The 22,170-nt window shown below is 53.1% G+C and overlaps 1 protein-coding gene across 5 annotated transcripts; it reads left to right on the top strand.

Moving 5' to 3' along the window:
• Positions 1-120: 120 nt before the first annotated feature.
• Positions 121-21,633, top strand: EWSR1 (EWS RNA binding protein 1; the record flags this gene model as incomplete). Of its 5 annotated transcripts, none has more annotated exons than XM_083874080.1 (18): positions 121-187; positions 3,146-3,182; positions 3,400-3,451; positions 3,912-3,965; positions 5,208-5,331; positions 10,617-10,803; positions 13,033-13,200; positions 13,875-14,089; positions 14,697-14,877; positions 17,570-17,607; positions 18,246-18,278; positions 18,876-18,994; positions 19,315-19,444; positions 19,567-19,689; positions 19,765-19,942; positions 20,274-20,371; positions 20,738-21,011; positions 21,282-21,633. In XM_083874080.1, the coding sequence occupies 18 exons, from the start codon at positions 121-123 to the stop codon at positions 21,319-21,321; spliced, it is 2,118 nt and encodes a 705-aa protein (XP_083730206.1). In that variant the 3' UTR covers positions 21,322-21,633. The 5 variants fall into 5 exon arrangements, with proteins under 5 accessions (XP_083730206.1, XP_083730208.1, XP_083730210.1 ...); XM_083874082.1 differs by having other exon boundaries at positions 140-187; positions 17,573-17,607; XM_083874084.1 differs by lacking the exon at positions 3,912-3,965 and having other exon boundaries at positions 140-187; positions 17,573-17,607.
• Positions 21,634-22,170: the final 537 nt, after the last annotated feature.

Here is a 22,170-nt window from a genome sequence, read left to right as displayed (position 1 = left end):
CGGCGGGCGGTCGGAGCGGCGGGCGGGTGGCGGGACGGGGCGGGCCGACCCCTCAGAGCGCCTTCTCCCGCCGCTCCCCCCCGGGCGCGGGGTGGTGCGCGCGGCGGGGCCGGGCGGCGCATGCGCGGCGCGGGGCGGGGCCGGGCGGGCAGCGCGGAGGAGGAAGGCGAGAAAATGGCGTCGACGGGTGAGCGGGGCCGGGGCGGGCCGGGCCCGGGCAGGGGGCGAGGCGGGACGGGACCCCTGGCAGCGCCACGGACTCCGCCACGGGGTGGTCGTGAGGGGCGCTGGGGCGGCGCCGCCGGCCCGTAGCGCCGCGCCCGGGGGCCGCTGGGGCCGGGCCGTGCAGGGCCCGTCTCGCCCGTGTCTCCCCGCGCCGCCCGCCGGGGCCTCGCCGGGCCGGGGGTGTCTCCCCGCAGTGCCCGGTGCTCCACCCGCGGCCCCTCGGCGCTGCGGCCCCGCGCCGTTCTCGGGGCTCGGCGAGCCCGGGCTCCCGCCGCGCTCTCGGCCCTGCCGGGGCTCCGCGGGCGCGTTTCGGGCGGATACGGGACTGGGGAGCGCTGCGGGTGGGAACGGACCTCAGGGCTCGTCCCACGGGCAGGGACACCCTCCGCTGCCCCAGCCTGCTCCCAGCCTGGCCTTGGGCGCTGCCAGGGACGGAGCATCCTCCGGGATATCCATTCCAGCGCCTCGCAGCCAGGAATTCCTGCCCAATATCCCATCCAGCCCTGCCCTCTGGCACTGGGAAACCATTCCCTGTGTCCTGTCCTCCGTGCCTTGTCCCAAGTCTCTCCTGGAGCCGCTTTAAGGCACTGGAAGGGGCTCCGAGGTCTCCCAGCTTTTCCCCATAGGGAAGCGAGGTGTTCCATCATCTCCATGGGTCCAGATTTATCTGAATGAAATGTTTTTCCACGAGGGCTCTAGCTGGATACAAGTAGTTGGAAACTGAGACTCCCCAAGTGTGGGAACATCACCTTTAGAGTAGTTGAAAGTCCCGCAGCCCAAGATCTGACTCTCCTTAAAGAAGAAGGATTTTCCTTTTTTCCAGAAAGGAAAATGTCCCAGGGCAGGGAATGTGAGGAAATACCACCAACAGCACCTTGGAGAGCTTGAAAAAGAAAAGCCAGTAAAGGAACATCTGCCAACGGAATTGTCAAAATGGGGGGTTAAAACCACAGCTGTGTTTTCCCTTAATTCATGGAATTGTTCCTCCTGGGAGCTGCTATTTTCAGCCTCTGGTGTGCTCCTGAGCTTCGTGGAAAAAAAAAAAAAAAAGGGATGAAGATTAATTTCCCCCTGGAAATAAAAGCCAGGAGATGGGTTTAACTAAATGAACCATAATATTATTTTTTATTAATGTTCCATGTTCCTCCAAATCCCAGCAAATTAAAAGAGAGGCATCACCACAGGCAAACTGCAAATTCCACACCTGGAATTAAATCCTACAAAGGGAGAAATGTTGGGTTTAGGTGGGACTGGAGAGGGCTGCGAGGACAGGGGTTAATTGATGCCCCTGTGTGGAGCTCGAGGCCAAAAAGGGGCTGGAAATGGAGAATTAAATGAAGCTTTGGTGGCTGGAGGGTGAGCAGGGAAAAGAGTGGAGGGGAATGAGGAGGTGGTAGGAAAGGGAAGCTGGATGAGGGGACCAGGCATTAATTAACACTGAGGATTTAGCAGAACCACGTGTAAAGTGAATTTAAAAAAAACCCAAAAAACCCAACCCTGAACTGAACACGGAAAACGTTCCACGTGCCAACCTGAGAGGGAAGTGGGAACGATGCCAGAGGAGTTCAACAACTCGTGCTGTGTGTCCTGGGAGGGGGGAAACCTTTGGAGAACTCAAAGTGTCTTCTTTGTCCGTGTGAGGTGTTCTGGACAAGGTCAAAGGAATTAATAACTCCCAGGAATTCCTGCTGGGATCACGGCAGGGCTCCAGGGGCTCTGCTCCTGCACAGGGAGCAGGAGGAAAAGCTGGGAGTGCACCTGGAGCGTGGGGAGGAAGGGTTTGCTAGGGATGGATGCACAGGCTGAGGAACAGGTGGTTGTGGTGGATCGAAGCTGTGTTTTCCAAGTGATTCCTGGTGCTCCATTGCCTTGGGAATAGTGGGATAAAGGCGTTGGGAATAGTGGGATAAAGGCGTTAAAGCCAGGCAGTTGCTTCCTCAAATTCTCCAATGCTGGAGTTGAACTTGATCCGTGTGGATCTCTCCCAGCTCAGGATATTCGATGATTCTGGGATAAACTTGGATTTCTGACCAAGGTGTGTGATGGTGATGGGAGCACTGGAAACTTTTCCCACCCAGGGATGTCTGGGAGCAGCTCCACTGATCCAGCTCCTGCCTCTGCCTCAGCTGCTGTGGCCTCCAGTGGGAACTTCTGGGCTCATTCCTGATCTCAGGACTGCTGTGGTCCTGGGAGAGCTGAGATCTCTGGCCAGGCTTGCTGGGAATGATGAATTCATCCCTGCTGCAGACCTTGGGATGGGAGCTGGAGCTGTTGGTGCCTGTGAGGGAACTGGGAGCTGCAGTTGTTTCAAATTTAGCCTCCTAATTGCCATGTGGATTCATTTTCCCTCCTCGCCAGCAAATCAGTTCAGCACAGGCTTTGCTGCTTGGATTTTCAGGATTTTGGTTCTCCCAGTCAGTGTGCTGACATGGATTGAGGATTTGGGGAGGGAATCACTCCCAGCTCCAGCCCTTCCAGGGGACAAGTGGCTTTCCAGCCACCGGTTTGTGTCCTTGAAAGGGAGAGAGTGAAGGTGGTGAAACCTTCCAGCCCGGCCCTTTCAGAGCAGGGTGAGGGGTTTGTAAGGCTCAAATCCCTGTTTTTCCTTTGTTCCAACCCAAATCCCCCCCTGCCAGCCCCCTGGGATCCATCCAAGGTGGCAGTTAAATTGAAGCGAGGTCATTTGAGATCAAAGTGGCTGCTGCGAACAGCAGGAACAATGAGGGGAAGAGAGGTTTTGTTCCCCTCAAAAAAAAAGGACTGAAAATGTGCATTTACCTTCCACCCTTGGGAAACTGGAATTCCAGCGGTTTATAGGGAGCTGCAGGAGGAAATTCCAGCTGCTGTGCTCTTGGAGTCTTTAATTTTGTTAGGCCTTTATCAACATTTTTATTCTTTTTTTCTTCTCCTTTTCTTTTAGATTACAGTACCTATAGCCAAGCTGCAGCTCAGCAGGGGTAAGTAGCTTATCCTCCATGTTTTAAAAAAGATGTAATAAAAATAAATCATAATTATGGTTTGGGCTTAACTCAGGTGTGTTTGGAAATCCAGAGGGTTTTCCTGGAGCTTTGCATTCCCATAGAATTTCAGCAGACACCATTGGGCTGCTTGAAAATTTGACTGGAGATGCAGATTTGGGGCAAGATTTTAAATGTCTTTACATTCACTCCACAGCTACAGCGCCTATGCACCTCAGCCAGCCCAAGGATATGCACAGACCACCCAGGTAAAATATGGGGAGGGGGTGGAACTCCTGCTCAGTCCTCTGTTTTTCCAGGAAAACGCGCAGCCGGGAGAAACTCCGAGCAGCAGCGTCAAAATCCCCGGTTAAAAGTTGTATTGGAGCTTCTCCCCCAGCCCAAAGTGCTTTTTAAAATAACCTCAACAATCCCCCTTTTTTTTGTTAATTTATTCAATCCTGATCCAAGAAAAGCCAAATTCTTGGTGTATGTTTGACATCACCACGTTGGTGGGTGTTGTAATCAGAGGTGTAGGAGGGAAAAAACGTGGGAAGAAAAGGGGGGAATGGCCTTTTGGGAGATGGCAGAATTGGACAAAGGAGGAGGAGGGAATCAGTTATTTCCTGGAGTTTTTATTGCTGTAACTGTTCATACTCTCAGTTGGCTGGACTGCAAAATAATGATGGTCTTTAAGAGATTAACTTAATGCTTATTTTTAACCTTTAGAATCCAAGTTACTACAACCACATTTGTCTGCAAACTCCAAGTATGTTTCCAAAGGTAAATTCTTGTCCTCAAAAAGTGCTGTAGGCTTAATTTTCCTTCCCAAGAGGAGGAAGACAGGCTCAGTGTGGGCTGAAAGGAAGGTGATGGTGACTTATTTAAAATAAAAGACTTTGGAGATAACAACTGGAAGAGCTGCTCCCAGTTGTAAGTGAGGTGAAAGGTGGGAGCAGCATGACAGGGGTAGGAATAGGAGGCCTCAGCAACTAAAACCAGCTAATTAAACACCTAACCAGCTAATTGAACACCTAACCAGCTAATTAAACCCCTAACCAGCTAAACTCAGCTGTAGGCATGTGTCCATGGGAAGTTTGCAGCATTCCCTGCCTCTTGCTGGAGGGAACTTCCAGGGATAGGGATGTGTTCACGTGGCCAAGGCTTTCCTGCTCCTGGTTCACACCTGTGCCCTGAGTTCAGGAAGGCTGAATATCCTCAAAAAGTCCAGGCTCTCCAGAAGTCTGAATTCTTACAAAATCTGGAGGTTAAAACTGTCTCCATGTCACTCCTTGAGTTGTATCCAGATTTTTATCCTAAGCCAGGAGCTGTTGGAAGCTTGCTGGTGCCTGGAGCATGAGCTGTAGGGCATGGCTTGGGCAGCTGGTGACACCGCTGGGCGCAGCTGCTTCTCTCCTTTCCTCAGCCATTTTCAAGCTGGATTTGGAAATAAAATCAGGGAATGGGTGAGGTGAGAGCTGATCCCTCACTGAATGCACAGGCACCGGAATGGGAGCAGCACCACCGGGATACTTTGGGTGTTCCCATGGATCCCATCCTTCCATGCCTGCACCAACTCCTCTATTTTTCAAATTAATGTCTGATGGGCATGAAAAATACTCCAAATAATGTAATTGAAACCTTGCACGGGTTTCTTTAGCCAACACCAAAGCAGTTTTACACTGAAGTGACTTCTGCTTCGTGCAGTTCCACCCTCGGAGCACTCCCATTCCCGTATTCCAGGTTATTCCTGGGATGGTGCCTGTGAGTGCTGCTGCTAGCTGTGTGGAGCTGGGAGCTTTCCTGTTTGCTTTCCACAGAGCAGAGGTGTGTGGTGACAATGTCAAGAGCCTGTTCCTTCAGTCTTGGCAGGGAAAAACCACTCCATAACCTTGCAGAGCTGACCCGGAATTTCCCGCGGCACCTAAACTTTTCACAGCAGCCTTGGCTTTGAGAGTGCTCAGCAGCTGCAGTTCCAGGGGGTCACTTGTGCTCATGGATTGAATCTGTGTCCTTTTGGAGCAGACCTACGGGCAGCAGAGCTACGGGACCTACGGGCAGCCCACCGACGTCAGCTACACACAGCCGCAGACCACGGCCACGTACGGGCAGACGGCCTACGCCACGTCCTACGGGCAGCCCCCGACAGGTGAGGGCCCTGCTGGGCTGGGACGGCCTTCATGTCACCTGGGCCAGCCCCTGCCATGGCCAGGGACACCTTCCACAGGTTGCTGCAAAGCCTGGGAAAACTTGGACACTCCCAGGGATGGGGCAGCCACAGCTCGGGGTAACGTGTGTGATCACACTCACAGGGAACAATTCCTTCCCAATATCCCATCCAGCCCTGCCCTCTGGCAGTGGAAGCCATTCCCTGTGTCCTGTCCCTCCATCCCTTGTCCTCAGTCCCTCTCCAGCTCTCCTGGAGCCCCTTTAGGCCCTGCAAGGGGCTCTGAGCTCTCCCTGGAGCCTTCTGTTCTCCAGGTGAGCACCCCCAGCTCTCCCAGCCTGGCTCCAGCCCTCCATGGACTGGCTCCAGCAGCTCCATGTCTTTCACAGAATGGTTTTGGCTGGGACAGGCCTTGAACCTCATCTCATTCCCCACCTGCCATGGCCAGGGACACCTTCCACCATCCCAGGTTGCTCCAAGCCCTGTCCTTGGACACTTCCAGGGCTGTGGCAGCCATGTGTAAACAGGACTAAATGCACTGTTGAGTTTTCAGGGCAGGGTTTGGGTGCTGTGGGACTGAGCAGGACATGCTGTGCTCAGAGCCAAGGGAACAGTGTCCCTGGCTGCTCCTCAGCCCTTCCCTGCCCTGCCAGTCCTGTCACTGGCAGTGACATGAGCCTGTTCTGATCCTGTACCTTCTCCTTCTCGTCTTGTGCTTCCCACAGTGGAAGGGGCCAGTCCAGGTTGGACTGTCCTGCTCTTGCGTGGAAAATTCCATCTCATCCTGTCAGAACTTGAGGTCCCCTTTAGTGGGAACCCTTGAGGTGTCACTTGGTTTTAGTGCCAAAAGCCTGGAGTGTCAGAGCTCACACAGGCAGTGACAGCAGGGATTTGTGAGGCTGCAGTGCTCTGCAAACTCTCCCAAGTGCCATCTTCACTGATAAAATCCTGACCACTAAGACCTTTTAGGTGGCTCCAAGCCCATTATCCCCCCATTTCCTAAAGGATGAACAACATCCTGCCCTCTGCCTTTGCCTGCCCCATGGTGGTTTTGGATTTCCAGAGCACATACTTGTTCATTAATGCTCTATAAACTCTCCCAACGTGTTCTTGGAGCTGGAATTTCCTCCAGACGATTGTCTAGTGTTTAAAACTATTGAGACGATGTTTAATTCATGTATATTCATGTTTATTTAATGTATGTTCGCACTGAATATTCAGGAAGTTTAGAAAGCAGATTTTCTTCCCAGTGATTCCTTGGGTGCGTGTCCTGCAGATTCCTTGGAGAGACATTATAAACATTTTGTAGTTGGAATTAAACACTTCCCAAAGCAGGGGAATACCAGGACTGACACTGGCTATAGAGGCCATTGAGGAATTCTTCACAGGGAAGAGCTGGAAAGAAAATTATAACCAAAATTAAAATATTTACCATCTTTACACAGATCAGGAAAATTCCTGCTCGTGAGTTCCATATCCATTAGCCAGTGTCACTGGGGGTTATCTACAGGGCTTTTTCCTTTCATTTAAGACTACCTAGACAAAAGTTGGCAGCAAAAAAGGATTTGTGAACTTCTAAAATTCCTTTCTTAGAAATATTTATGTCCCTGTGACTCCTGTGGACTCTGGACTCGCAGGGGTCACAGGAAACTGCTCTGTTTATGTTTTTCCTTCTCCCTTAAGAGGAGATTTGCTGGAGGAATAATAATAGTAATATCAGCCTTCCTTTTTTATTTTCTGCACAGCTGCACTTTTTTTTTTTTCTTTCCTTTTTTTTGTAGGCAAAAAAAAATAAAAAATAAAGCTTCATTTTCTTTTCATCCATGAAAAAACCACCAACTTAGAAAGTGGTCAAGCAAAAGATCCTATCAGCCCACAGAGCAGGGTTGTGGCAGCTCTGGGCATGGAGCCAGGTTGGATTTATCCTTCCTCCACCTGCCTCTCCTTGAGGAGCCAGAGCTGTGGAAAGGAGACTGCAGCCCCTCTCTCTCTCCCTCTCCCTGCCTTTCACGCTCAATAAACCCCTGGGCCAGACATTGTCATGCCCTGAGAGACGTGCAGCTCTTACAGTTGAATCCCAATCCTGTTTTCCTAAGAATCATCTTTTTGTACTGCAGTTCCTTAAAGCAAAATGATTTTTTTTTTCCCTGCCTAAACAGCCTGAGGTTTGGGGAAGGTGTTGTGAGGTGAAGGAAATCCAAGGTCTGTGTGGATGCAGCCTCTCAGGATGGATGGGAATTACAGGGATGGATTTTTCCTTCCCAGCATTCTGTTATCTCACCTTGCCCTGCCTCCAGGACATGCCAGGAAAGAGTTAGCACTCTCCCTCCTTCACTCCCTGGGGCTGTAGGAAAAGGTGTCTTGGAGCCACCCAGCCACTTTGTTCCAGAGAAAAAAGGATTTGGAAGCAGCTCCCTCAGGTTAGGGATCACTGGGCACCCTCAGACCTGTGGCTCATTAATCACTGCAGGGTATTAGCAAGAATTACAGGAGTAAATAAAGAGCATTTCTGTGTCCAGGTGTGGATCTCTTGGAAGTGGGATTGCTCTCTAAAACCAGCCAGCCCCTGCTTCCTTTTATCTGGGAAATTTAGGGTATGGATATTGGAATTTCTGATGGGTTTGGAATTAATGAACACACAGCTGCTGTAACCCCAAAATATCCCAAAACAGGCTGGAGAGGGGATCACCTCTGCTTCCCTTCTCCAGCCCCTCACTGGTGAGATACACACAAGCCAAGCAGGAGGCAGCTCTCTTCCTGAATAAATCTCTTTGGAAAGAAGAAATCTCTCTGAATCCAGCCTTTTCCAGTTGACTTTCTCTGAGGATCAAATCCTGCAAGCTTCTCCACCACCTGAAGAATTTCTAGGCTTCACTAAGGGGTTGGTTTGGAGCCTTTGAGAGGAATTCAGACACTTTCAGCAGGTTATTATTCTTCTGTTAGCTTTTTCTTTCACCAGCTTTCCTGCTGTGTCAACTTTAATCTTCCTAGCTGGGAGGGGAGGAGAGAGAAGTGATGTAACAGAAATGCCACCCTCAAAATGACAGCTCTTGAGGGTTCCCAGAGTATCTAAACTGGGCTTGATTTGTGATTTAGACCAGTGGGATGGGAAATCACTGCCTTTCCTTTGGGACAAACCCTTCCTGCTGAGCACACTCTTCACGAGGGAAATGCTCCATCTAGAGCTGAAGCTTTAAAATTCAACGTCTTCCTTTTTTTTTTTTTTTTTTTCCTCCCTTTTATCCTGCTGCCTGTGCAAAGCCCAGCAAAGCTTTTTGCTCCCAGTAACAGCACTGGGAAAGGGGGCCCAGCTGTGGGAGGAGCACCCTGGGGCTCCAGATCCAAGTGGAACAGCCTGGGGCAGGGCTGTGGCTGCAGCACAAGGGCTGCAGGCTGTATTTAGCCTTTTTTAGTGTGTGGTCAGACTTTAGCCAGTTAAATTAAGGGTTTATTTAACTCCTGGGATTGGTGCTCCCTGTGGAATTGCTGTCTGGCCTCACATTGAAGTGTTTGGGCTGCTCAAATTTGTCCAAGGCTTTAAAAATCCTCCCGTTGGGCATCATCTCCTTCACCTTTCTCAGCAACACTTGTCAGAGAACAGCAGACAGAAAAGCTGATTTATCTAGTGATTCCTACAAGTTATTTCCCAGTGGGAATCCAGTTTACATTCCCAAGTTGGCAGCCCTGGGATGGGGATGGGTTGGGAACCAGGGGTAGGAAGAGGGAGAAGTGGGCAGAGGGTCCAGGCTTGGCCTTGTGTCTTCATCAGGATCCTGAGGGTCAGCAGAAAGCTGAACTTTCAGGGGTGTTTTTAATGAATTTGCAGTGCAAACTTCCTGCCCTCCTCCTGTTCCTCTTTCCTGCCCCCAGGGAAGGGCCCTGGTGTTGTGGCAGCCCCGGGGCTGTGGCAGTGCTGTGGTGCTCTGTGAGGGCACAGTGTGTTCTGCTGCTGGAAGTGCTGTTTGCTTTGCAAATGAGAAGATTGGAATAAAATGCTGCAGCCCAATTTGCCTAAAGGAGAAGTGTGTCACAAGCCTCCCGTGTTTATTAAAAATCAGAAGTGATGGGAGAAGCTGTTGCCTTCACTGATCCCAGCCATGACAGCAGTTGGCTGCTCTTTTTGCCTTTTTTTTTTTTTTTTTTTTTTTTTTTTGGTCAGGTTTGTTTAACAACATTTTTTATTGCTGTTTTTCAATCTAAGTCTCATATTCTTAATTTGAAAACTTGCTAGAAAGGTTGTTAGAAGCAAAACCCCACTGTGTTCATGCCAGCTCACCTTTGTGACAAGGCAAATACCACTAAATTACACAGGAGCTGTTTTGGGATCTTGGATATTGTAAAACTATTGAAAAGCAACTCTGTGAACTCTCAGCCTTTTCCCTAAACCAAACTGAAATTCTGAGAAAAGGGAAGGTACATAAAGCATCAAGAGCTGCCTGTGTCTCTTTTGACCTTTTTCTCATGTGAAAGCAAATGGAAAGTGCTTTTCTTTTGTTTCCAGCTTTACTGATTTAAAATAAGCCTTCAGAAATGCCTCTGAAAGACTTCCCAGGTCAGGTTTTGTGCCTTTATTTTACAGAAAAGCTAAAAGGATGGGACTGTACTTGCTAAATCAGTTGGATTTCTTTTACTTTGGAGCTCAGGGGGTTTTGTTACCTTGCCTTTGTTGAAGAGATATTCCATGTCTCAGCTTGCCCTGCCTGAGCTCTGGTTGCTGTAAACAATCCTGAGTGCTGGTCCAGGGGTGGCTTCCAGAAAGTTCCTAGGAGTGGGATTTTGGGATGCTCAGGGGCTGGAGTCTGAGGCTTCCTGAGGTGGGAGGGTTCTGTAAGGAAGGCAAAGGGGCAGGATGGGGTAATTGATGGTTTTTGGGTTGTCTGAGGTGTTTTTGTGGTGGTAAAGCTGCGTCTTTGTGTTGAGTCCCAGGATCACCACAAGGGCCAGAGTCTGAGATATTTGGGAAAGCTGGAGAGGGTCTGGAGGGACAGGGTAAGGGGGAATGGCTTCACATGGACAGAGAGTAGAATTAGGGATACCGGGAAGCTGAGCTGAGGGAGGTGACACAAAGGAGCTGTGGCTGTCCCTGGATCCCTGGCAGTGTCCAAGGCCAGGTTGGCCAGGGCTGGGAGCAGCCTGGGATGGTGGCAGGTATCCCACGGCAGGGGGATGGAGAGAGAGGAGCCTTAAACTCCCCTCTACCCACCCCATCCTGGGACTGCCTGGTTCCCAGCAGCGCTGTGGGGCTGAGCGTGGTGTGTGTGTTGCAGGTTACAGCGCCCCGACTGCCCCCCCTGCCTACAGCCAGCCCGTGCAGGGCTACGGCAGCGCCGCCTACGACACCAACACGGCCACGGTGACCAGCAGCCAGAGCTCGTACGCCGCCCCGGCCGCCTACGGCACCCAGCCCGCGTACCCTGCCTACGGGCAGCAGCCGGCCCCGGCCGCCCCCGCCAGGTACTGCCCCTCCTCTGCTGCTTCCTCTGCCTCCTCTGCCTTCTTCCTGCTCTTCCTCCTTCCTCTTCTGCCTCCTCTGCCTCCTCTGCCTTCTTCCTGCGCTTCCCCCTTTCTCCTCTGCCTCCTCTGCCTCCTCTGCCTTCTTTGCCTTCTTCCTGCTCTGCCTCCTTTGCCTTCTTCCTGCTCTTCCTCCTTCCTCTTCTGCCTCCTTTGCCTTCTTCCTGCTCTTCCCACTCTTCCTCCTTTGCTGCTTTCTACTCCTCCTCCTCTTCCTTCTTCCTCCTCTTCCTTCTTCCTCCTCCTCCTCCTCTTCCTCCTTTGCTGCCTTCTCCTTCTCTCTTCCTCCTTCTCCTCCTCCTTGTTCTCCTCCCTCTTCTTCCTCCTTCTTATCCTTCTCCTCCACTCACTCCTCATCTCTTCATTCTTCTCTTCCTCTTCCTCCTTTTTTTCTTTCTCCTCATCCTTCTTTTCTTCCTCCTCCTTCTCCTCTTGTTCCTCCTCCGCCTTCTCTTCCTTCTCCATCTCCTATTACTCCTCTCCTTCCTCTTCCTTTTTTTCTTCCTCCTCCTCCTTCTTCCTGTTTCCTCCTCTTTTTGTTCCTCCTTCTCCATCCTAGTTACTCCTCCTCTTTCCTTCTCCTCATCTTCATTCTTCTGCTCCTCCTCCTCATTCTGCTTGTCTTCCTCATTCTCCTTCTCCTCCATCTCTTCTTCCTGCTCCTTCTACTCCTCTTCCTCCTCCTCCTCTTGTTCCTCCTACTCTTCCTTCTCTTCTTTCTCCATATCTCATTACTCCTCTTCTTCTTTTTTTTCATCCTCCTTCTTCTCTTTCCTCCTCCTCAATCTTCTGCTCCTTCTCCTCCTCATTCCCCTTCTCTTACTCCTTCTCCTCCTTCTCTTCTTCCTGCTCTTTCTACTCCTCTTCCTCCTCCTCCTCCTCCTCGTTGTCCCCCAGCCCCCGTGGCTGTGGCAGCCCCTCCTCCCCGCCTGTTGCCGGCGCTGCAGGGCCGGGGGAGCAGCGTGGGAGGGCTGTGCTCTGTGCTCTGTGCTCCAGCACGGTGAGTCAGCGCTGCTCCTGCGGGATCAGGGAGCCACCACACAGCCAAACCAGGCTCTGGGCTCTGAGGGTACAGCCCAGGACTGACTCCTGTCTGCTCCCGAGTCACGGGGTCAGGCAGGATGCTGGGGTGGATGCACAAGGCTGCAAAACATTTCCTCTTTCAATCTCACCCCTCTGGGCACTGCCTGTCATCTATTGAGTCAAATTGTTTGCTCAGAGGATATGAAAAATTTAGAATGCATAATGGGAACTTGTTTAGAAGTGAGTAAAAGCTGATTTATTCCTTTACCTGGTGTCTGTAGCCGGCGCTGTGGGAAGGAAAGGCAGAGCCTGGCACAGCTCTGAGAGGTTACACTTTAAAGGGATGTAAATTTGCAGGATGAATCCTGACATTGTGAATAATTTTTTTCCCAGCTTCTACAGCAAAAGCAGCTTCAGTCTTTCTACTCCACTCTGAGAAACAAATAGAAATTAAAGACTCATAGAATCCTTTGAGTTTCTGAGATCACTGAGGCCACCACTAACCCTGTCCCCAAGTGCCACATCCACACAGCTTTTAAACTTTGGGACAAACAGAAGGGGATGTGTGAATCACATGCAAAAAGTTCTCAATTTTCAGGCCTTGAGAGTTAATTCTAAACACGCAGTCACAGAGTGGTTTGGGTTGGACGAGTCCTTTAAAGGTCACCCAGTCCAAGCCCAGCATCCTCTCTTTTCTGTGGGATAATCGGGATAACATATATGAGGCAATATCTGCCTGAGCTGGATTCTGAACCAAACAATGGGGCATTTCACTGCCTGCTTTGCTGGCTGCTTCACCTCCTGCTTTCCCAGGGCTCTGCAGGAGCAGCCTTGCTGGCATTCCACACCCTCCACTCAGCCCCACAGCCAAAGTCTGAACCCCGTGGCTTTGGGATGAACAGGAGCTGTGGTGATCCATGCTCTCTCTGTTCAGGACACTGCCTGGGCCTTTCCTGGAGTGTGCAAATACCCAGGCAATGACTGCTAAAACTGTGTTTATTACATATTTATTGACTGTCACCAATCAAGGCCAGCTTTAATGCTACCCCAAAAAAGAGGTCACAACCCTCAGTCCTGGGGGGATCTGAGCCCTTTGCTGCTGCCAGCTGTTGGGCTGGGCACTGATGTTGTTCCATAATTTGTCCCCAGACCCCAGGATGGCAGCAAACCAGCAGAGACCAGCCAGCCCCAGTCCAGCACGACGGGCTACAGCCAGCCCAGCCTGGGCTACGGGCAGAGCAACTACAGCTACCCCCAGGTGCCTGCCAGCTACCCCATGCAGCCCGTCACCGCTCCGCCCTCCTACCCTCCGACCAGGTGAGGCTTGGCAGGGCTCAGGTCGGGGCTTTCCTGGGGGATTTTAGGGAAAAGGAGCTTCCAGGGGCCTGGGAGGAGGAGCTGTGCTTCTTTAGTTGTTGTGGTGGGGATGGGGAGGCTGTGGCTGAGTGTAGAAGTGTCTCTTGTGTGTGCACATGTGGGAAGGAAAATGATGACAAATGGGTTTAAGACATTAATTCTACTGTTTTTTTTTTATTATTTTAACTTTTTAAAATTTTAATACTTGAGAATTTTAAGAATTTTCCCAGAGTGACCTTTTGCTGCCTCCTTCCACATTCAGCTTGGCCAGGAGCTCCCTTCTCCCCTCAGCTGCCTTTAATGTGACTTCTAAAACGTACACTTTGAAATTCTCAAAGCCTCAGCTCCATGAGGGGAACGTCTTTTATCCAGGGCCTGTTACCTCCATTACCACTGAGTTTTGCCCTGGCACTTGTGCCTTTTCCTAGAAGTGTGAATAAACTGAGATTGGCCACGTGGTTTTTGCTTTCACAGCCCTCCAGACTGGCCTCCATAGGATGACTTCAGCTTTTAAAGTGATTTACAGCACTAAATACAGCCTCTAATTGCATTGCCTTCCAGCATGGAGCCACTCCACACACACTGCCAGGGAATTGCCTCATCATCCCACCTTTCCCAACGCTTTTCTCTTGCAGCTATTCCTCCACACAGCCAAGCAGTTACGATCAGAGCACTTACTCCCAGCAGAGCAGCTACGGGCAGCAGAGCTCTTATGGCCAACAGACCAGTTATGGCCAGCAAAGCAGCTACGGGCAGCAGCCCCCTCCCACCAGTTACCCACCTCCCACTGGATCCTACAGCCAGGCCCCCAGCCAGTACAGCCAGCAGAGCAGCAGCTACGGCCAGCAGAGTGAGTGCATCCCTGGGGAGGAGCCCTGGCCTTAGTTTGGATCTAAAACTCACAGCTGGGTTGAAGGGAGAAAGGGTTGGAGCTGGGCTGTGGCCTTTCTTGATGAAAAATGGCATCTCTGGAGGCAGTGGTGGGTTAGGATGGTCCCCTCAGGGGAAGGGTGGGAACACAGAGACACAAAATACTTGTGGGGAGGAGTTGAGGGGGCTCATCCTGGAGAAAAGGGGGCTCAGTGGCGACTTTCTGGCTCTGCACAACTCCCTGACAGAAGGGGCAGCCAAGGGGATTGGGCTCTACTCCCAGAGAATAAGTAATGGGACAAGAGGAAATGGCCTCAAGCTGTGCCAGGGGATGGTCAGGTTGGATATTGGGAAAATTTCTTCGTGTTGGTCAGGCCCTGGGCAGTGATGGAAACCCATCCTTGGAGGGATTTAAGAGCCATGAGGATGTGACACTTGGGGACAATGGGGTGATGGTGGCCTTGGCTGGGGGAACAGCTGGAATCGATACTCTCAGAGGGATTTTCCCAAACTGAACAACTCCAATGCTGCTGTCGTGGCTGGAGCTGAGGGCTGCCTGTCCCTGACCTGTTCCCACCCTTCCCCAGGCTCGTTCCGCCAGGACCATCCCAGCAGCATGAACATGTACGGGCAGGAGTCCGGAGGCTTCTCCGGCCCCGGAGAGAGCCGGAATCTGAGCGGCCCCGATAGCCGGGGCAGGGGACGAGGGGGATATGAGCGTGGAGGCATGAGCAGAGGTGGGCGGGGAGGAGGACGCGGTGGAATGGGGTAAGAGCAAAGCTTTTCTCCTTTTCTTTAATTCTGGTTTACCCATAGGATTTGAAACGCAAAAGAAGGGACTGAAAGGTTGACGTTCCCAGCTGTGTTTCCATGGAGGACATGTCTGTGTAGCGGCATTGCTTGTCATCCATGGAAACATTATCCTAAGGGAAATAGGAGCAGGATGGTTGGTTTGTCCTGCAGCTGGTTGGGCCCCCAGGGAGGGGGTAATTGGGGGTAATGCTGGCCCTGGCACTTTCAGCTCCCTTCGTGGTCGCCCAGAGGTGGAATCCTCTGTGGGGTTTAACAGTAACTCTGGGTGGAACACACACAAACCTCCCACCAGCTCCAGGGGATGCTCCCTGGGCCTCAGGAGCGGGGATTTTGACAGGGCAGGAGCCTTGTGTCAGCCTCCTCCTGCGGAGCCTGTGAGCTCGGAGTGCCCGGAACACTTGGAGCACGTGGAGAAGGAGCCCGAGAACAGAGAGAAAGAAGTGCTTTGGCTCCCAGGCCTGCTCCCCCTCGGAGCATTCAGGTGCTCTGAATCAGTTTGGCCATTTCACCTGATGGCACAACCTGGTTTGGTGCCACCTATGCCTTCAGGTGTGTCCCCATGCGTGGAGGTCGTTCTGATAGAGGTGAGGGAGGCTCCCAAAGGCTCCTCCAGGAGAGAATTCACAGCTTTGTGTGTGTTCCATCCGCTCACCCCGTTGCTCAGAGCTCTGCAGTGTGTCCCCAGGTGTGGCACAGGACACGCTGTGCCCACCCTGGTGCTGGCAGGGTGGCTGTGATGGCAGCTGCCCTCCAGAGGCCATTTCCCGTGTGGCACAGCCCGGTGACAACCCCAGTTTGGCAGTGGATGGCCCCATTCTGCATAGCTCTGTCGCAGCCCATTGACGTGGCATGAAATCTTTATCAGAGAAATCCAGCAAAGAGTGGAAAAGGCTGGTTTTGTGTGGGAGCACATCCAGCTTGGAATTGGCTCGAGTGGAACAGAGTTCCAGGGATCTGCATAAAGATTTCAGCCATGCTGTATTGATCTCTTAACGATGAAAGTAGATGTAGACACCTGAAATGTCTATCATCACATCTTCAAATTTCTAGCCCCTTCCGAGCTTCTCATTGCCAAAGATTTGTCACCTGTCTCTGATCTCACACCTTAATCCCAGCTCAAATTTGCCTCCCGAGTGATTTCCCACCTGGCCAGGCCCTTACAAAGGGTCCCCCTCCGGCCTTATGGACGTAAAGTTTGTGATGTCCATAGAACAGGTGGCTTCAGGGGACACCCAGGGCAGGTAGGGGAACTCGGCCCACCTTAGCATGCTGTGGTGATGGATTTCAGTGTCTCCAGCAGGTAAGGAGCTCGATGTTATTAACGTGCCCTTTTTCATTGCCTCGATGATTTGATATTTTTATGAAAATGGAAAACTTTTTAACATGCTTTGTCGCATTTATATGCTACAGGTTACAAAGTGAGAGCCTTGTAAACACCTCAATACTTAAAAAGTACCCGTACTCAGTACTCAGCCGGCAGCATAATGAAAAGTGGGACTAGACACGGTGTCCATATGGAGAGGAAAAATATACATAGAATATTTTTAACCCAATGTATTGATTGTATAAACGGAATCCTTCTGTAACTTTGGTAACTGCATACTTGTTGTTTGGTAATAAAACCAGAGGAGGGTATACTACTACTTTAGAATTGTGTAACGTTAAAGAAAAAAAAAAAGTGTAAAAATCTTATGTTTAAAAAGAGAGACATTACGTAAATGGTGTGTACTTTAACGAGAGGAGGCAAAGCTGCATGCAACAGCTCGAAATTCTGTATTGACTTTTTTTTTCCCAGTATTAGAGGTGCAATACTTGCTAGAAAAATTCACGGTGCTCTCCCTCCTCCGCTCAGCTCCTTCCAAACAGCTTGCTGGCTCACCCAAAAAAAGAGCAAGAAGCAGCCCAAATCCTTTCTCAAGGTGGCATTTTCCTACTTCACCACCACGCTCCAAAGCGGTTTTAGCTGTGAAAGCTTCAGCCAAAGCTTTTGGTGAAAACTGCGGCCCTGTTTGCATTGGCACCTGCCCAAAAGTAGTGAGTGTGTCCACAAAGCTGCACCCCAGGCCTTGGAGCCCCCGCTGTACTCTGTAAGTTTTCCCTCCAGAGAGTTGTTAAATTCAGTAGTGACCTGAATGTATGACTTTATTTTGAGGGTTTTAGGGGCGATGTCAGCTGAACTGTGTTGTAGGTCTCGCGTGTGGTTTTGTCTCCTTTTACACTGTTAAATGTCAGGGACCCGCGGGCCCACGCTGCCACAGGCTGAGGGTGCACCTTGGTGGACACACCGAGGGGAGGGAGTTGACCACTGAAACACCCCCAAATTGCTCTTCAACAACAACAACAAAAAACCCCCACTGTGATTACAAACAACCCCCATTTCTCAGCCAAGTATTGCACTGATGATACCCGAGTAACGCCAGGGCACCGACAGCAAAGCGGTGCCTCAAACCACACCAAGGTTGCTTTATATGTAAAGAAAATTTGAGCGAGCTGCCCTGAAGAAAGGCCTAGTGCCAAGATGAGAGAGAGACAGAGAGATGTTTGGAGATGTTTAGCCAGTGCCCTTCTCCCCTGTGAGCCGCAGAGGCTCAGAGCGGTGCTGGCTTTGTAAAGGGAAAGGCCTTCATTTCTTCGTTTATCCCCCCAGCAGCGCTGGAGAGCGAGGTGGCTTCAATAAGCCTGGTGGTAAGTTTTTGAGCATTACAATGGATAGTGTTAAAAAAAAAAAAAAAAAAAAAAAATTGCAGTCAGTATTTTTTTTTTAGCACAAAGTGTAATTTTTTATTCATTTAAGTGGTTTAAAAATGACAATGTGCAACCAGACTGTAATGGGTACTGCCGGCGATGCCCAGGGGTATGCGGACACAGTGGAAGAGTTGAGCAACCACTCCTGTAATTTTGGGGAAAAGAAATGGTTTGGATGTAATAAATCTTTTTTTTTTAAATATATATAAATATATTAAGTAACTTTTATTAATGAACGTAAAAACCGATTGGCTTGGTAAAACCTTTTAAAAAGTCAGCGTTAATAGTGGTTATCAGTTTGAAACCTGCTAAAAAAATCAGTGTAATAGTGGTTAACGGTTTGAAAGCTGCTAAAAAATCAGTGTAATAGTGGTTATTGGTTGGAAAAAAAATGCTTAAAACCAGTGTAATAGTGGTTTTTGGTTGGAAGAAGTGCTAAAAGAGCCACCTGATGGCCCAGTAAGGTGCAGTGCTGCTGCTTGTGCGGCGCAGGTCGTAGCTAGTGTTGTGTGTGTCGGTTCTCCAGCCCGCAGGGCCCCCACTAACACCCTTCCCTGTGCTTCTCTCCCGCCTGGCAGGACACATGGAGGAAGGACCTGACCTGGATTTAGGTAATTGCCACCAAACTCCCTCCTGAGGAGCAGACCTCATTCCGAGGGCTGCGGCCACTGCAGTGTCACCCCACAGCTGCTTGCAGGATTTCTGGCTGTCCCCATCAGTTCTTCATTCCCAAACAGCTGGAAAACCACACGTGGTTGGGAGATGCTCCCCCTTCTCTGCAGGAATTAGAGGGGTCGGGGACTGCTCTGGGGCCCTTCCAGGGAGCCTGCAGCACCCCTAGAGCCTCATCCATGGCTTGTCCCTTCCTGTCACAGAGGCGTGTCTGGAAGTTCTGCGTCAGCCTTCCAGCATCGGAAAAAGGGGGGTGGATGTCCTTGTGTGGGAGCCCAGGGGGCACGAAGGTCTTCCTCATCTTCTCTGGGATGTGTCCTGAAATAACCTGGAGGCTCTTCCCACGTGGGTGGGTGTGGGCTCTGTCTGGCACTCAGAGGTGATGGGGTCAGTCACCTCCCTGGGGCCTGGGGTTTCCTGTCACTCCCAGAGAGCGAAGCTGCAGCAGTGGCGGGGATGACGGGATGGAAAGAACTCGGCCCTGGGATATCCCTGCCCTTCCTCTGCCTGCACTGACCCCAGGAATTGTCTCCTAGGCCCCCCCATGGACCCAGAGGAGGAGTCGGACAGCACTGCAGTCTATGTGCAGGGACTCAATGATAATGTGACCCTGGAGGATCTGGCAGATTTCTTCAAACAGTGTGGTGTTGTCAAGGTGAGAAGACACCAGTGACCCTGCCACTGGCAGAGGGAGAAGGGTCACCCATCTCCTCCTCTTCCTCCTCCTCCCTGCCCATTGCTCCCGTCCTTCAGGCCCATCATGTCCAGGCTCTGGGAGAGGCCTGGCAGTGCTGTTTGGGGTCTGTCCCTTCATTCTGGGATGTCTGGGCAGTTGCTGTCATTCTTGGTAGACCAGGGGCCCTCTTCTTCTATCCTGGAGTCCCTGGAATGAGCTTCTGCTGGAAAGTGGAACAGAGTAAACCCCCGCTGGGCTATGGGGAGACAGGACTTGGGTGACATTCCACTGTCCCTTAGATGAACAAGAGGACGGGGCAGCCCATGATAAACCTCTACATCGACAAGGAAACGGGCAAGCCCAAGGGCGATGCCACTGTGTCCTACGATGACCCATCCACTGCCAAAACAGCCGTGGAATGGTTTGATGGTGAGTTTTGGGGACATTTTGGGGTGGAATTCCAAACATTCCAGGTGTGGGAAGCACCTGGGTGCAGGTGTGTGAAGCAAGGACGTGATTCACTGATGCTCCTGCCATTGTGTCCCTCCCAGGGAAGGATTTCCAGGGGAGCAAGCTGAAGGTGTCCCTGGCACGGAAGAAGGGCCCGATGAACAGCCTGAGGGGCGGGATGCCCCCCCGGGAGCAGCGGGGAATGCCCCCACCCCTCCGTGGAGGTACCGTGCAGCCCCTCCAGAGCTGCTGCCCGCCCCTCCCGTGGCTCCCAGCACTAACGGGCCTCCTTCCCGCAGGGCCAGGGGGACCCGGAGGCCCAGGAGGCCCCAGCGGGCCCAGCGGCCCCATGGGCCGGATGGGGGGCAGAGGAGGAGACAGGGGTGGCTTCTCCTCGAGAGGCCCGCGGGGATCCCGGGGAAACCCGTCCGGAGGGAGCGTCCAGCACCGCGCCGGGGACTGGCAGTGCCCCAACCCGTGAGTACCACTGCTGCCCACAGCCCTGCGCCAGGGGCATCGTCCCAGGAGCTGACAGGGCAACCAGGCCTTTCCCAAACCCATGACCCTTGACCTTTTCCCAAAATCACTTGCTGGGCCTTCCCAGGAAGCAGCTTTCACCTGGCACGGAGGGAGGGAGGAGGTCGCTCCTGGGGGCTGTGGGTGAAGGGGCAGCCAGACCCCACCCCACTGTGGGAACTGTGCCCCATCTCCGGCCCCTGTCTCCCCTCTCCACGTGCTCTCCTCGTGCTTCCCAATGTCACCCCAGCTGGAATGCTGTCCCACTTGGCTAACTGGAATTTGTACCCAGGGGCTGTGGAAACCAGAACTTTGCCTGGAGAACAGAGTGCAACCAGTGCAAGGCGCCCAAACCAGAGGGGTTCCTCCCACCCCCCTTCCCTCCTCCAGGTATGTTTGGGGGAATCACAGCCCCACTTCCCAACAGGACACCCCAGGCCTGGCCTTGGGCTCCTTGGTGAATGGCTGGGACAGCTCCAGGAGCTGCCAGGCCTTCATCCCTCTGTGAGCCATGACATGGAGCCTGGGGTCACCATTTCTCCTGTGCTCCCTGGATTTGGGTGGCTGTCAGCACCATCCTGACTCCCCAGGGCACTGCTCCAACCTTAATGAACCCTGAATCCCCTCGGGTCCCGGGCAGCTCCCAGCCCTTCTCCTGCTCTGCCAGGGCTGGATGTGCTGGGATCGGGGGCTGGGGAACACGGGGGCGGGCTGTGCTCCCCTGGGGTCGCTCTGAGGGTCTCTCCTCCTCTGCAGGCGGTGACCGCGGCCGAGGCGGCCCCGGGGGGATGCGGGGCGGGCGCGGCGGGGGCCTCATGGACCGAGGGGGGCCCGGAGGGATGTTCCGAGGCGGCCGCGGCGGAGACCGAGGGGGATTCCGAGGAGGCCGGGGCATGGACCGAGGCGGCTACGGAGGAGGCGGCCGGAGAGGAGGAGGAGGCGGCGGCCCCGGGGGACCCCCCGGACCCCTCATGGAGCAGATGGGAGGAGGAGGCAGAGGACGGCGCGGAGGGCCGGGAAAGATGGACAAGTATGGATGGAGGGCGGGGCGGAGAGGGATGGGAGGGGACACTGGGGAGGGGGAGACTCTGATGGGGAAAGGGTCGGGGGAGCGGCTGGGGTGGGACAGATGGGTGGAGGGGCAAGGGGGTGAATGGCGGGGGGGGGCAGGGCGGGATGGGGGAGTGGGTGGGGTGGGAAAATGGGTGGCAGGGTGTCTGGGGCGGGGATTGAGGAGCCTCCCCGGGCCAGGGAGGGCTCCTGGAGCCCAGGACTGACCCCTGTCCCCCCCGGCCCACAGGGGCGAACACCGCCAGGATCGCCGAGACCGGCCCTACTAACGCCGCCCCCCCAGAGCCGCATTTACTACCAGATTTATTTTTTAAACCAGAAAAAAAAATGTTTTAAATTTATAATTCCATATTTATAATGTTGGCCACAACATTATGAGTCCTCCTTGTCTGTACTTTAGTATTTTTCACCGTTTGTGGAGAAACATTAAAACCAAGTTCAACGGTAGCGTGAATTCTTTCTTCCCCCCCCCTCCCCCAAAATAAAACCGGTTGTTTAACGCGCCCCCGCCCCCCTCCCCGCCTGTAACGCTGTGAACGGTTGTGACGGTTGTTTTTTTAAATAAAATTCCCGCTGTTTGTAACCGCACCATTGCTGGCCTTTCTTGAGAGCATCCCTGGGAGCCGGGGGAGGGTGGGATGGAGGGGGGGCCGGAGCTGCCCGGGGATCCCGCTGTGCCTCAGTTTCCCCTCGCGGTGTGAGTTCCGGGGTGGGGGGTGGGGGAGGAGGCGGATCAATGGAACCGGGAGCCGCACCCGGGCGGGGGTGGGGGATGTCACCGCGTGTCCTGTGTGTCAGCCCCGTGTCCGTGTCCCCCCGCCATGGCCGTGCCCCCCTGCGGGTCTGCTCCTCCCCGTGCCCGGGCCGTGTCCCCGTCCCCGGTGTCCCCCCCGTGCCCGTGCCGTGTCCCCGCCCGCCGCCGCCGCCCCCGTCCCGGCCCTTTCTGGGCCGCCTCCAACTTCCCGGCCGGGGCGCGGCGGCGGCGGCGGCGGCTCGGCGGGGCTGCGGCGGCCGAGGCTGGTTGGGCGCCCCCCCGGCCGCCCCCCGGGCCGCTGCGGTGGCCGATGGCGGCGGGGCCTCGGCGGGGCCCCCCGGCGCTGGGAGGCGCGGCCCGGCCC

Source organism: Zosterops lateralis (genome assembly GCF_965231275.1).
Source record: "Zosterops lateralis genome assembly, chromosome: 17".
NCBI classification, from domain to species: Eukaryota; Metazoa; Chordata; class Aves; order Passeriformes; family Zosteropidae; genus Zosterops; species Zosterops lateralis.
Note: the sequence above shows the minus strand (reverse complement) of the source record. Positions and strands in the feature narration are given on the sequence as shown.